This window comes from Mauremys mutica, chromosome 20 (assembly GCF_020497125.1).
Source record: "Mauremys mutica isolate MM-2020 ecotype Southern chromosome 20, ASM2049712v1, whole genome shotgun sequence".
Classification (NCBI taxonomy): domain Eukaryota; kingdom Metazoa; phylum Chordata; order Testudines; family Geoemydidae; genus Mauremys; species Mauremys mutica.
In genome coordinates this window covers 25816046-25831332 of record NC_059091.1, presented here as the reverse complement: position 1 = coordinate 25831332, position 15287 = coordinate 25816046, and the positions used below count along the sequence as shown (strand labels likewise).

At 42.8% G+C, this 15287-nt stretch overlaps 1 protein-coding gene across 2 annotated transcripts in view; it reads left to right on the top strand.

Moving 5' to 3' along the window:
* The window catches only part of PBX4 (PBX homeobox 4), a 28759-nt gene extending 15791 nt beyond the window's left edge, over nt 1–12968 (top strand). For both annotated transcript variants that reach the window (XM_044995071.1, XM_044995070.1), the window contains exons 3-9: nt 2363–2604; nt 2971–3161; nt 3490–3625; nt 3928–4084; nt 7826–7932; nt 9892–9978; nt 12145–12968. In XM_044995071.1, coding sequence (XP_044851006.1) covers nt 2363–2604; nt 2971–3161; nt 3490–3625; nt 3928–4084; nt 7826–7932; nt 9892–9978; nt 12145–12237 — 1013 coding nt within the window. In that variant the 3' untranslated portion in view covers nt 12238–12968. The remainder of the gene's footprint in view (nt 1–2362; nt 2605–2970; nt 3162–3489; nt 3626–3927; nt 4085–7825; nt 7933–9891; nt 9979–12144) is intronic.
* Nucleotides 12969–15287: the final 2319 nt, after the last annotated feature.

The window sequence follows — 15287 nt, the reverse complement described above, 5'->3', positions numbered from 1 at the left end:
ACCGACCCTTGGGGCACTCCGCTTGTTACCGGCTGCCAACTAGATATTGAGCTGTTGATCACTACCCATTGAGCCAACGATCTAGCCAGCTTTCTGTCCACCTTATAGTCCATTCATCCAATCCATACTTCTTTAACTTGCTGGCAAGAATACTGTGGGAGAATGTATCAAAAGCTTTACTAAAGTCAAGGTATATCATATGCACCGCTTTCCCCATATCCACAGCGCCAGTTATCTCATCATAGAAGGCAATCAGGTGATCAGGCATGACTTACCCTTGGTGAATTCATGTTGACTGTTCCTGATCACCTTCCTCAACCCAAGTGCTTCAAAATGGATTCCTTGAGGACCTGCTCCATGATTTTTCTAGGGACTGAGGTGAGGTTAACCGGTCTGTAGTTCCCCGAATTCTCCTTCTTCCCTTTTTAAAAGATGGGCACTATATTTGCCTATTTCCAATCGTCTGGTACCTCCCCTGAGCGCCACGAGTTTTCTAAGCTAATCGCCAATGGCTCTGCAATGATCAGCCAACTCCCACAGCACTCTCAGATGCATTGCATCTGGCCCCTTGGTCTTGTGCATGTTCAGCTTTTCTAAATAGTCCTTAACCTGTTCTTTCACCACTGAGGGCTGCTCACCTCCTCCCCATACTATGCTGCCCAGTGCAGCAGTCTGGGAACTGACCTTGTCTGTGAAGATCAAGGCAAAAAAAGCATTGAGTACTTCAGCTTTTTCCAACTTTTGCTGGAGTTGTGTAACTTTTTTAATGTTAAGCAACTGAGGTTTAGTTGACATCAGAGAACTATTTTTGATTAAAGCCAATGCTGTTATGTGGAGCAAGGCTTATGGAGCAAGGTTTTATGTTGACACCCTGGTCCTGTGTGCATGCCCTTGCTCTACTTTTTTTTTGCTGGCAAAGGTAGAAAGAATGGGTTCAGGGAGGTGCACTTTGGAGAAGAGTTTGACTACATTGGCAGTTTATAGTAAGATTGTATATTGTCTGTCTTTTCACTGTCTGCATGGCTTATAGTTTCTATATGGTTTGTAAAATATTGTGAGACTCAACAAAAGTTAAAGGTTAATTTTTATTGTAATATGTGCGTTTTCAGAATTGTGAATGTTTGCTTTTGAATTTCTAATTGTAAGGTAACCTTGATTTTTATTTATATTGTATTTTGTAATCTGTGTATATTAAGTGTCCGTGTACTTGTTAATCTAGATCCTGGCCTTGCCTACAGTGAAAGATGGTCCCTTTACCCAGTTGCTTCATAATTATGGCATCTCCTTCATCTTGAATCTTTGTATAAAAAAAGTGTCCTTGGTGTGTGAATATTATAGGATATCAAATCTGTGCAACCTTCAGTCACTTAACAAAAATTGTCTAGCACCTACTGTTCTCTTGAGACTAAAAATTGTAATTAACAAGCAAAGAATAGAATTTGAATTAGAAAGAATTGAAAAGTGTTTGCATATGTATATTGCTCAATTGAATTAGCTGTCCCGCAAGCGCTTATTTAGAATTGAGATTGCCCCCAATCAGCTGTTGAGACAAAACATAGTTGGGAGAAGAAAATCATTAGTAGCTTTTTTTTAAATAAACATGTTTAAACAATCTACATATGTAGAAGCATGTAAGTTCATAATCAGCTCTAAAACTTGGCTCTCTTGCAGTTAGTAGAGACTTATGAACAATTCAGACATAAGTATAGGACTGTTTTTGGTGGTTTTAGATTATTCACAAAGTAATACCTCTAGGTCTGATTTCTAATAGAAATTCAGAGGTGTCAGACTTGGTGACATAAAACAGACTAGGCAAAAATCATCCCTATTGTACAGACTTTCGTAGAAGTTTGTACTTTTGTGTCATTCTTTTCAGTTACATGTCTAGGAATAAAGCAATTGCCATGGTGGATCAGACCCAATCCAGTATCCTGTCTCCAACAGTAGCCAGCACCATATGCTTCTGAGGATGGTGAAACCCTGCAGGGGCAAATGGGGGGGTTATCTGTTCCATGAAGTTCTCAACCTAACCTCTAATGGTTAGAGATTAGCCTAAGACCTGAAGCATGAGGTTTTAAGTCCCTTCCAACATTGTTTTAATGTTAATTACTATAACTCTGTATATTCTTGTTATACATATAAATGTATAATCTTTCTTTGAATTTTGGTAAATTCTTGGTCTTAGCAGCATCTTGTGAATTTAGAATTTGTCATCTTTCAGCTTCATTAACTGTCCCCTTTTTCCTTGTACATGAAGACATGACTGTTAAAATCTGTGAAGAGAATATAAATCACCGGAGTTAAAGCTGACTTTTTTCCTACTTCAGAAATAACTTGTTGATCCCTGTTTATATTTATCTAGTGTTAAGTATTCGCGGTATTCAGGAGGAAGATCCCCCCGATGCTCAACTAATGAGACTAGATAACATGTTGCTGGCAGAGGGTGTCTCCGGGCCCGAGAAAAGAGGAAGAGGAGGACCTACGACTGTAGCAGCAACATCAGGTGGCTGTCCAAATGACAATAGCATTGAACACTCTGACTACAGGGCCAAGCTGTCACAGATCCGACAGATATACCACTCTGAGCTAGAGAAATATGAACAGGTGATCTTTCTGCATGGAAGAGTTTTTATCCTCTCAATTAAAAAAAATAACCATTTTTCCTTTGCTGTTGGTTGTAAGTGCAGAACAGGGAGTATAATCTATTCATATGAATGCAAGGATGGCAAATTCAATTAAAAATCTTTCAGCTCACTATGTTAGACTAAAATGAAAGGACTTTTGACATTCATTAATTTACCTAGTCTGATCTCTAAGCTAACTGAAAGATTATACTTGTTGCAATAATTTTAAGAGCAAATGGAGGAGTAAAACTAAACGTGAATTAAAATATTCTGGATTTATTCACTTGGGGAAATTAAACTGAACTTTAGGGGTACTTTATTGTGTTTTTGTTTAATTTATTTTCAGGCATGCAGTGAGTTCACCACCCATGTTATGAATCTTCTCAGAGAACAGAGTAGAACAAGGCCAATTTCGCCAAAAGAAATTGAGCGCATGGTGAACATAATCCATGGCAAATTCAGCACTATCCAGATGCAGCTGAAACAGAGCACATGTGAGGCAGTGATGATCTTGCGCTCACGATTTCTTGATGCAAGGTAATAAACAAGCACAGCCCAATGGCATCAGCTATTGGCTCTGACCACATTTTCTGATGTGTTTGTTGCTTGATGCCAGTAATTATAAGAGTTACAATGCTTGCATTTACAACCTTGATCTAGTATAAATATCTTTAAATACACACCACATGTCGTGGGTTATGAAGTATGCTTAGTTATCATTAATATTACAATCTTTAATAGCTATTAAGTCTGTCTTGCATATTTGCTGAAACAATATAGAGTAGATTTCAGAGGAGTTGAGACAAATCCCTGTGATATGTTCTTTAACTTTTTTTTTAAGCAAGAATAACTTATGTATTTTTAGGCGTAAACGGCGTAACTTCAGCAAACAGGCAACAGAAGTACTGAATGAATATTTTTATTCCCACCTGAGTAATCCTTACCCCAGTGAAGAAGCCAAAGAAGAGCTAGCGAAGAAGGGTGGCATCACAGTCTCGCAGGTAAACAGTGCTTTATTTGAAATTGCTCTCATTGTGAAGATGCATTTTTATTTTAATAATGTGTGTTTTTTGTAAAATATCAATACTTGTCTGTCACTAGGAGACTTGCAATTAAACTCTCATGGCTCATTGTTACCATCTATTATGGTGAAAGATGCTTTTATGCATCCTAGATTTTGTTAGAAGCTGTATGGCAAATTTTTCCCTCTAACCTTAGTTTAAAGTTACCTTTGGTGGTAGACTCAGTAACTACTAGGAGATAATGATAGTTTGGTCAAGTACTGACAAGGATGTTTTTCTAGGTCTCCAACTGGTTTGGTAACAAGAGAATCCGGTACAAAAAAAATATGGGGAAGTTCCAGGAAGAGGCTAACATTTATGCAGCAAAAACAGCAGTGGATGCAACAAATGTGGTGGCCCAGGGTAACCAGGCAAACTCTCCATCAACACCAAATTCTGGTAAGAAAGAACCCCAGTAGGGAAAAGCTGCCTCTAAAAAAGGTATTTCTTGTGTTCTTGCTTTGAGAAGCCTCTCTAGTCCAGAGCCAGAGGCTTCTCATTCTTGTTGCAAATGGCCCTCCTAGTCTCTCTAGCACAGTGTCAGAGCACCACAGAGGATGAGAGACTGTGTGTGTACTGATACTTCTGACTAATCATATGGACATTAAAAGATACAATTGAAATTTGTTAATTCTCACTTTCCTAATCTGTCCCACATAATTTGTGCATCCCTGACCACATCTATCTGTCTCAGAAAAAATTAATAGCGAGTTCTATAGGGAAGCCTCATATTATACTCCTGAGGGCATTATGCACCAAAAAATTAAATTCTGCACACTATTTTAAAATTCTGCAAATTTTATTTGTTAAATAAATGTGGAAGCTATAGCATGCCACTGGCTGCACAGAGATGGGAGAGCACTGTACACCACACCCCACCCCACCCCAGGGACACAGACTCAGCAGTGAGGTTGCACCCAGCCCTGACACAGAGCAAGGACTGGGCCTGCCCCAGAAACACCCCAGGGCCCTGCCCCTCCATGCCATGTGCATCAGGTGTGGGAAGGCAGGATCCAGGTGTGGGTTGAGAGGGGGTCTGTGTGGGACACTGGGTGCAAGCAGCTCAATGGGGGATCTGGGTGTTGGGGGGGGGGGGATCTGGATGCACAGGAGCTTGTTGCGGGGGAGTTCTGGGTGAAATGATGATGGGACTTTGCAGAGGGGTTCAGGTGAAGGTGGTTGGGGCTCAGTGGGGGGGATCCACGTGTGTGTGGGGGGACAGAGTTCAGCAGGGGAGGTCTGAGTGTGGAGAGCTTAGTGGGGGGGTCCAGATGCTGGGGGAGTGGGGCTCAGTGGGGTGGGGATCCAGGTGCAGCTGGTTGGGGCTTGGAAGGGTGGGGATCTGGGTGCGGGTGGCTCATTTGGGGTGGTCCACAGGCAGGGGGAGTGGGGCTCGGCGGGAGGGTCTGGATATGAGGGGCTCTGGATGCACAGGGGTTGGGCGGATGTGGGAGCAGCTCCCTGTACAGTAATCCCTCTGTCTCGCAGTCCCTGGGTGATGCTCTGGAACTGCTCCCTACAAAGCCAGTCAGGACTCTGGTGAAGTCTCCTCTCTGTGAGCAGACTGTCTCCAGGGCAAGAAGCTCACATGGCTTCACCTTCCTGGGTCTGAGCTTGGAGCATTCAGCATCCTCTGCCCCTCCATGCACTTCCCACAGTGAGTCCGCCCTGGCGGGGTCCTGGGGAAGCCAGAGGGTCCTGCACCCCTATTTCGCAGTCAGACAGGACTCTTAGCCAGCCAGTAAAACAGAGGTTTATTAGATGACAGGAACACGCTCTAAAACAGAGCTTGTAGGTACAGAGAACAGGACCCCTCGGCCGGGTCCATTCTGGGAGGCAGTGAGCCAGACACCCACGTCTGCCCTCACTCCTTGTCCCCAGTTAGCTCCAAACTGACCCCCCCTCCAGCCCCATCTCCTCTGGGCTTTGTCCTTTTCCGGGCCAGGAAGTCACCTGATTCCTTTGTTCTCCAACACCTTCAGCTATCACCTTGCAGGGGGGAAGGGCCCCGGCCATTAGTTGCCAGGAGACAGAGTGTCGGCCATTTATGCACACTGGCCTTTATCCCACCACCTAGAGACTTAAGAAATGCGTAGGGGAAACTGAGGCACCCCTACAATATTTAGAGGAAACATTAAGAACAGTCCCACTTCGTCACACCCTCCCCCTGCAGCTGGGTGCAGGAAGTGTGGTGGTGGGGGAGAGTTTGCAGAGCTTCCTACAGCTGAGGGAGAAATCTAGGGGTGGGTCTGATATGGCCCTGAATGCCGTGCAGGGGGAGGACTTCCTCTTCTCAGCCCAGCCGGGACTGGCAGCTGAGCCCAGCACAGAGTAGGAGCCACCAGCCGAGTCTTACCCAGTCCCACCCCTTGCCCAACAGTGAATTACCTCTCTGCCGGCTGCCCTGGGCACCTGAAACATACTGCTGGGAAGGGTCGCATGACCACTCTTGTGGCTTCCCTTTGCTTCCCCATCAGAAAGCATTTTTCTGTGGGGGACATTAATTCTGCGCATATGCAGTGGTGCAGAATCCCCCAGGAGTAATATTACCAACAGATATTAACCAAGAACTAAGTATTTATTACTTTAAAAGTTATACTTCAGAAGGCTTACTAAGATATTACAGTACAAAATATTTCATAAATCAAATCTAAGTTAAATGTGTGAGATGGTGATCCGTTATCCTTGGATATTCTGTTTGCTTACTTGGGTAATTTCAGTAGACCCGTGAGACTTCCCATCAGCAGTGCACATTAGTTTGGCTTTACTGAAGATTGTCAAAGGAAAAACCAGAAGAAGTGTTTTACATCAGGGAGTTACCACCACCTTTTAGACAGTGACTAGAGGAGTGGAAAAACTAGATCCATTTTGTAATGTTAGAGGTTTAATTTGGTGGTTTAAAAATAAAAAGACATTACCGCTTTCCTCTTTACATGGAAATATGCCCTTTGTAGGGCTGTCACACTATCATGTGACTTGAGAGGTTTGTTTTATGGAGGGTTATATGCAGAGCCTAATTTGTAGTGAAAGAGGTGCCAGGGCTCAAGTAAAAATTATTATTATTATTTTTTACATTCATAACTGATGCGGCAAGGCCATAAGTGCTAGAGCTATGAACTGCCAAGCCTTAAGATGCTGGGGCTCAGCCCTGGCACAAATTAAACACTGATTATATCTCATCGACCCAGGTGTGTGTATCATTCTTCCCATCCATGTGTTATATCTTTGGGACCAGATCCTTGGCGCGCTCTTCCCCCCCCCCCCCATTGGAAGCTGCCCATAGGGAATTCCCAGGGGGCATGAAGCCATGGGGGAGGGGACATGGTGGCTTGCATGCCAGCAATCCCTAGCTAGCAGAATGATTCTTAGGGGAATGCTGCTGTTGGCATGGCTGCTCTGCACTGGGGATGAGTGCAGAAAGCATTTGAGGCTCAGTCTCAGAAACATGCATAAAACCATCTTTCTACCTCTTACCTCCACGCTTGGGTCTTGTATGCTGCTTAGCCAGACCCAAGGATTGGCCTTTTAATCTCTGTTCATGTTAATTGGAGTTTTGTTTTGAATACCTATTAACTTAATTACTTAATTTGAGTTCTAGGTTGTAGACGGGGCCAGATTGTGAAAGGTATTTAGGTAACTAAAGATGCAGATAAGTGGCCTATTGGGATTTTCACAAGCATCCTGATGCTGAACTCCCATTGATTTCAGTGGCAAGTTTGGTACCTGGATGCGTCTGAAAATCCTACCAGGCACCTGTCTACATCTTTAGATGCCTAAATACCTCTGAAAATCTCAAATGCAGCCCATGTTTTAGTAATCGCTGTATCATGCCTTCTTTATAATGGTGTATCCTTACACACTCTCCTGTTTGGTAAGTATTATCATGGACCCAGATGGCTTGTCTTTTGCCAATAAAGACAGTACTTGTATCAGTTTGTTTCTCTTATTTAACCTTTAGTCACTTTCTGAAGGGTATACTTGCCCTGGGTATCTTTTGGCAGTGTTTGAAAGTTGCCTTTTTTGTATGTATCTATTTTTTGTAGTTTTTCTTCAAACTTGAGAACATAATATTTCTGCTTTTGAAGAAAGAGCCACACAGTTTCTCTGCATTTGGCTAAATTTTATTCTTGCTTTTTTCAGGTTCCTCTGGCTCTTTTAAGATGACAAATTCTGGAGATTCATTTATAAACTTGCAGTCACTGACTTCTTATCAGAGCTCCCCAGTGGGAGCCAATGTGCAGTCACAGGTAGGCGTGTGGGAGAATTGGCACATAGCTTCGTCAACAAGGCAAATGTCTTATTTGGTACTGTTCTTCCCTGGACCCAATGGATGCAAATAGATTCAAATTTGTAAAATTAAATAACTGGTTTTGCACATTCAGTATTCATACTTTAATGAGGATAGAGTAGTGATTCCCACCCCCCACTTTCTAGCTCTCCTGTATTAGAACAGTGCTCTATTGGTTAGATTTCAAGGAATGATTAAAGCTGAACAAAGTTGGGTTTTTCAATGTGGAATTTGGAGGTTGGGGGGAACCCTTCAAGGACCTATTTTTCTTGAACTTTGGCTTTATAAACTCTAAACTTGGGGCCTAAATTGTTTGAACAGTGATCCCATATATCATAGAATCACATATTAGAGTTGGAAGAGACCTCAGGAGGTCATCTAGTCCAACCCCCTGCTCAAAGCAGGACCAATACCAACTAAATCATCCCAAGCTGGACCTTAAAAATGTCTAAGGATGGAGATTCACCACCTCCCTAGGTAACCCATTCCAGTGCTTCATCACTCTTCTAGTGAAATAGTTTTTCCTAATATCCAACCTTGACCTCCCACACTGCAATTTGAGACCATTACTCCTTGTTTTGTCATCTGCCACCACTGAGAACAGCCTAGCTCCATCTTCTTTGGACCCCCCTTCAGGTAGTTGAAGGCTGCTATCAAATCCCCCCTCACTTTTCTGCAGACTAAAATAAGTCCAGTTCCCTCAGCCTCTCCTCGTAAGTCATCTGCCCCAGACCCCTAATTTTTGTTGCCCTCTGCTGGACTCTCTCCGATGTGTCCACATCCTTTCTGTAGTGGGGGGCCCAAAACTGGATGCAGTACTCCAGGCGTGGGCTCACCAGTGCCGAATAGAGGGGAATAATCACTTCCCTCAATCTGCTGGCAATGCTGCTACTAATGCAGCCCAATATGCCATTAGCCTTCTTGGCAACAAGGGCACACTGTTGATTCATATCCAGCTTCTCGTCCACTGTAATCCCAAGGTCCTTTGCTGCAGAACTGCCGCTTAGCCAGTCGGTCCCCAGCCTGTAGTGGTGCATGGGATTCTTCCGTCCTAAGTGCAGGACTCTGCACTTGTCCTTGTTGAACCTCATCAGATTTCTTTTGGCCCAATCATCCAATTTGTCTAGGTCACTCTGGACCTTATCCCTACCCTCCAGCATATCTACATCTCCCCCTATCTTAGTGTCATCTGCGAACTTGCTGAGGGTGCAATCCATCCCATCATCCAGATCATTAATGAAGATGTTGAACTAAACCGACCCCAGTACCGACCCTTGGGGCACTCTGCTTGATACCGGCTGCCAACTAGATATTGAGCTGTTGATCACTACCCGTTGAGCCCGACAATCTAGCCAGCTTTCTATCCACCTTGTAGTCCATTCATCCAATCCATACTTTAACTTGCTGGCAGTAATACTGTGGGGGACCGTATCTCAAGCTTTGCATCTTAATTTACATTGTAAATATCAACATTTTCTCTTTTTATAGTGAATCTTGTGTCATACTTTTAAGGAAAGTTTGACCTGTTAACAATATTTTAAAATTTGTTTTTTAATTTTTTTTTATTTAAATGAGCTACTCAGATAATCCAACTGATAATATGAACAGCAGTCAGGAAGTCTACCTTAAACCCCCATAGGTTTAGACTTTTCATTTAATTTTGTTAAGAAATATTTTTGCCTTTAAAAAAACACAAAAACCTGTTATCCCCACCTTTGTAGAGAGAAGAGAACCATGAAGGCAATTCCCTTCATACAAGAAAACCACTTGAGAGGTGCAAGTTAAAACTATTTGGCCCGCTACATCTTTCCTTGCCACATGCTCTAGGCATCAGAATGCTGTGTTACAACCACACTGCTTCATTTCTTATCAGACCATTTCCCTTGTTAATCCCATCCCATATGTGGTCTTGTTACAGATGGATTCCTTACATCATGTCATACACCAGACAGGAAGATATGACACCATTGTGGGGAATCCTTTGTATACGACGCAGCGCATTGATGTAAGGAGCTTGATTTCACTTTCAGTAGATAAGTGAATTTTTAGCATGAATTAGAGAATGCATTTCTTATGTTACACACAAATCTTGTGTCTTAACGTAGTTGTAAATTACTGTTCGTTTATAAAAAGGTGATTTCCAGAACCTAGTGGTCTTCTGCTATTCCGGCTCTATCCCCAGACACTAAGGGCTTGGCTATATTTGTGAGTTACAGTGCATTTAAAGCAGCCCCGGGCGCACTAGCTCACTACCCATCCACACTGGCAAGGCATGTAGAGCGCTCTAACTCCATGGCTACAGTGCTGCTGGTACTCCACCTTGGCAAGTGGAATAACATTTGCTGCGCCCCCACTGGAGCACCACGGTGCCAGTGTGGATGAGTGTTGCATTACTGCGCTCTGATCAGCCTCCGGAAACGTCCCATAATCCCTTTAAGTCAAGTGGCCACTCTTGCCATTGTTTTGAACTCGCTGTAGGAATGCGGATATGCTGTTTGAAAGCTCCGTTTCTGACAGCTGGCTGCTTATCTGTTCCAAGACAAAACAACCATTAGTGTGGAATGTTGTCTGTGTGAGAGAGAGAGAGAGAAGCGGGGATGGGGGGAGAGAGGGGGAGGTCTGCTGCTGTCTGAATTTACAAGACAGCATGCTGACATGCTCTCAGCGCCCCACAAACCTGCTCTCCCCCCCACATACACACAACACACTCCCTGTCACACTGCACCCCACGCCCCCCATTTGAAAAGCACGTTGCAGTCACTTGCATGCTGGGATAGCTGCCCATAATGCACCGCTCCCAATGCCGCTGCAAACGTGGCCACGCCAGTGCGCAAGCAGCTGTCATTGTGGATGGATTGCAGCACTTTCCCTACTGCGCTCTCCAGAGGCGGGTTTAACTCTCAGCATTCTACATCTACAAGTGTAGCCATGCCCAAAATGATTGCCTGTGTAGCTAGAGGGGCTAGCTAGCCTCTTTGAGTTACTCCAGTGGAAAGGCTATTGTCTCAGAGGTCTGCAAAGTGTGGGGCATGCCCCCCTATGGGAGTGTAGAGGGATGTCTGGGTGGGGTGTGGTAGGGCCCGGGCCAGTCTCCATGGGGGCAGGAAGGGAGTGCCACCCAGCTCCTCCCTGGCCCCAGCTCTGCTCTGGTCCTGTACCCAGCTGCATCCCTGCCCCCCAGTGCTGTGCCTGGCCCTGTCCCCAACCTCAGTGTGGCTCCAATCCTGGGCCTGCACCAGCCTGTGGCTCTGTTCCTGGCCTGGGGATGAGGCTGGGGGCAGAGCTAGGGATGGACCCATACCTGGCCGCAGGCCCAGACACCGGCCTCTGCCTCTACCCCTGTCTCTTCCACCACGCCACTCCCAATCCTGCTCCCAACCCTGGGTGTGGGTGACACTCAAAAGTTTGGGTACCGCTGGTCTATGCTTTAAAAAATACCCAGTGGGCTATAAATAGGCTGACCAGATGTCCCATTTTTAAAGGGACAGTCCTGTTTTGGGGACTTTTTCTTATATAGGCGTCTATTACCCCCCATCCCCTGTCCCGTTTTTTCACAGTTGCTATGTGGTCACTCTAGCTATAAAGGAAATGGCATGCTGATACCCCACTCAGCCTAGCACTAGCATTTTGCTTGGCTTATGAGAAATTCCTGTCTGAAACACACTTCTTTACAAGCACAACAAACTTCATATCAGTTTCAGGCTAGCTAATGACCTGTAAATGTGTTAGATCTTCCTGTTTTTGTTTTAAATTGTGCTTTGAATGTTCTTTAGTGGGGTGAGAGAAGGGGCCTGATGTGGCAAAGAGGTTAATGCACCCATCTTTCGCTTCTGGAGATGCAGTTAAAATCTAGGCATAGGTCACCAGTGAGATTTTGGTGCGTCATGTCCTAGTCTCAGATTCATGCATATTACAATCTGTATCTGGAATAGAAGAGCAGCTGGTGTGATGCGAGTGTACCTCAATCACTTGCACAGAAGAGGTGTATGTAGGAGGAGCTTTCGTAGCACATGTCTGCACTGAGCCCTGTTCTAATTGTTTAATTCCTCACTTTCATAAGCATAAAACTGTTCTATTGAAATGTGGAAATAAGATAACTAAAATGCTTTATCTTTTGGATGCAAATAACATCTTAAGGATTTAATGACAATAGATTTATTCCCCTGTTCAGGCTAATGGCAGCTGGCAGGACGCTACCACCCCTTCATCAATTACTTCACCTGCTGGAGACCCTGGAAGTGTTAATTCGGATGCGTCTAATTAAGTTTTTAGGACCTATTGATGAGAGGAAAGAGGTCATTAGTGTAACTTGTCAATGTTGCTCTCTTGCCAATACTATTGTTTATACAACTTGACACACAGCTAATTACCTCAGAAAAACCCTGGAACCAATAGAAGATTGTGATCACAGTGATACCTCTCTACCTCTCAGCATGACACGGTTGAGTTCTTTTTACTTCTGCCCATTGGGATGTGAAATTGTTTTAAAAGAACTTGCTTCATTTTCCTAGCCAAATTCATTTTTTAAATATCAATTTTATGGTAAGAATCTGAAAGTATCTCTTCTAAGACTTGGCATTTGTCTCAGATTTTCCAGTTAAAGTTGACTTATTTTAATTTCCATAAGATTTTTTTTACTATGAAATTTCTGTTCTAGTTGATAGTTACTAACAATTAAATCCCCTGTATTGTAATTGTACGCGTTCTCTGTATTGTAATTTTGTATAGGAAAACAAGCTTTTCTTTTATTTACTCAAATTCATTCTGAACTAATTAACCAGAACAGAACATTGCTTTACCAAAACTTTCATTGGACTTTGCTATTGAATAGGAACTTCCATCTTTTGTGTCATTTCATGTAGTTCTAATTTAATGTCTAGTGTAAACTCAGACTTCCCTGTGAATAGATTTTGTGCATTTATGAAAATGTTAATACAAAGTCCTCATTTTCAGTTGAAATTTTATCAAAGATAATAAACTTCCAAAGCCTTTTTCCTTCCTGCCTTTTCATGAGCCTCCCCGTATCCTTATGGACTTGCTGGTTAGTAGCAGCTTAGTGCAGCCATTTTGACAATGCAGAAATCTCACTATATATGAATGCAAAAACAACCCATGCACCATTACTCAAAACAGCATTTGCTAAAATGACCTGTTACATCTGCCAGGGTACGATCTGGATCGTAGGACAGTGGTGCCCCCTTAATTCTCCAGTCTGATGTACACTATGCCCTGCTTTGCTGTGTGAGCTGCCACTCTGCCCACTCACCCCAGCCTTTAGCATGCAAGTCACCCCCAGACCTATACCAGAGTGTTATGCCCAGCCACTCTTGAATTATATATGGGCAACACCCGCATATCCCTAGTCACAGCCTTGCACCCCAGAAATGTACTATCTTATACTATTTGGTTACTGAGCAATACAAGCTCAAAGTCTGTCATTTTAACCTGGAAAGAAATTTCCCACTCACTTCAATCAACCACACTGTTTTAGATAAAATATTAAAACAAATTTATTAACTATAAAAAGATAGATTTCAGTGATTATAGGTGATAGAGGCATAGAAAAACAGAATTGATTACAAAAGAAATAAGACAAAATTGCAAGCTAATTCCTATTCGTACACTTTTTCATGCTAAATACGTTTTGAAAGCAAAAGGATTTCTTACCCAAATCTCTCAGCCGTCCATGCTAACTGGACAGTCTTCCAGTCGGGACCATGCCCCTCCCTCACAGTTCACTGAGTCTTTTTGTCTTCCAGACAATCTTGCTTCCTTGAGTACAGAATGGGGAAGGAGAGCCCCTGTGGTGATGTCACTGTCCCTTATTTATACACTCTTTTGCGGTGCAGACAATGAATTCATAGTGTCTGTCAGGTGGATTGCAAATGTATTACCTGTTGTGCACCTGAGGCTTCACATGTATGGCTTTTGTTTACTGTTTTTGTTACTTCTGAGAGGCTAGTCTGTGGGTCTTTCCCAGACTCACAGGTTTCAGTAACAAGCATATGGCAAAATCAGAACTCCATATACAATGATACACACATTTTAACAAGACAGTAATGTTTAACAGGTTATGACTTTTCAAATGATACCTCACATGGCATACTTCATACAAAATATATAATAATCATATAACATTGGTGGATATAGAGGTTAGTGTGTGACACTAACAACATGCTGAGAGGAAGGGTCAGGGTACTGTCTAGCTTTTCTTAGTACCAAAACAATTGGTCCAGTTCTGCCATTACATACACACGAGTAAATGGAAGCCATGTTTGTCTCCCTCTGTTCTTTTGAATTGTATAGAATCCAAGTGATCCTACAACTGGTGCTGAGAGGATTCTTGCCTCTCTTACTGACTTCTAAAAGCTTAAACAGGTTTAACCACTGTGAATTTGGATAGTAGGTGATTGCATGATGTTTCAGAGAGTTGCTTCTGCTAACAAGGGGTGGTTTCTAATGAATATATATCATATAGTACGAATATTTAATTTTCTGTGAGCAATATTGCCCCAGATCTGTGGGCTTAAAAAGTGTGTATAAATAAGGCTGCCAATTTACAGATGGTTATATGAAAAATAGCAAAGAATGTGTAGGGGACTAATGAAGGCTTCTAAAAATCTGTTGGGAAAATCAAATTTCAGTGTTTCTTTTAGGAGATACATACATCTGGATAATGAACATATCTTATTATAGTACCTAGTTTTTTAATTTGGAAACTTATACATGGACAAATTGGATAAATCATGTGACACAGAGCCTGTCCTGTTAAGGAAAAAGCTAATATATTTTTCACTGCCAGTCTGCGCCCTATCTCCAGTTGTATTGGAGCGCTCTGCTGTTTTTGGGTTATATAACTTAAAGGGTTGCCAACTCTACAGGATTGTCCTAGAATCTGCAGGAATTCAAGACTGGCATGTGATGAAACTTCCAGGAATATGTCTAACCAAAATTGGCAACCGTATTTGTGTATACGCGTTAAATACCATTTAAAACATTTGACTTAGCCCTCCCAAAATGACTGCATTAGTGTCTTATATTGTGCTTAAACTTTACAAAATGTAAACTGCCTTTTTAAAGAGAGAGTATCATTATCTCCCTAGAGAGAAACTGAGGCCAAAACATGAAGTGACATCAAACTAAAATAGTAGGGACTTTTAGGATAGGATAATCAGTACAACTTCCCTCTAAATGGGATCTAAAAAGTTATCAAATCCTGCATGCCTGTCTTTGGGCCTACATGGTCATAAACAGTGTGTCTAGTCAGTCCATGTTTGGCTATTTTGTTATACATAGCATGATGAGAGAGCCGTA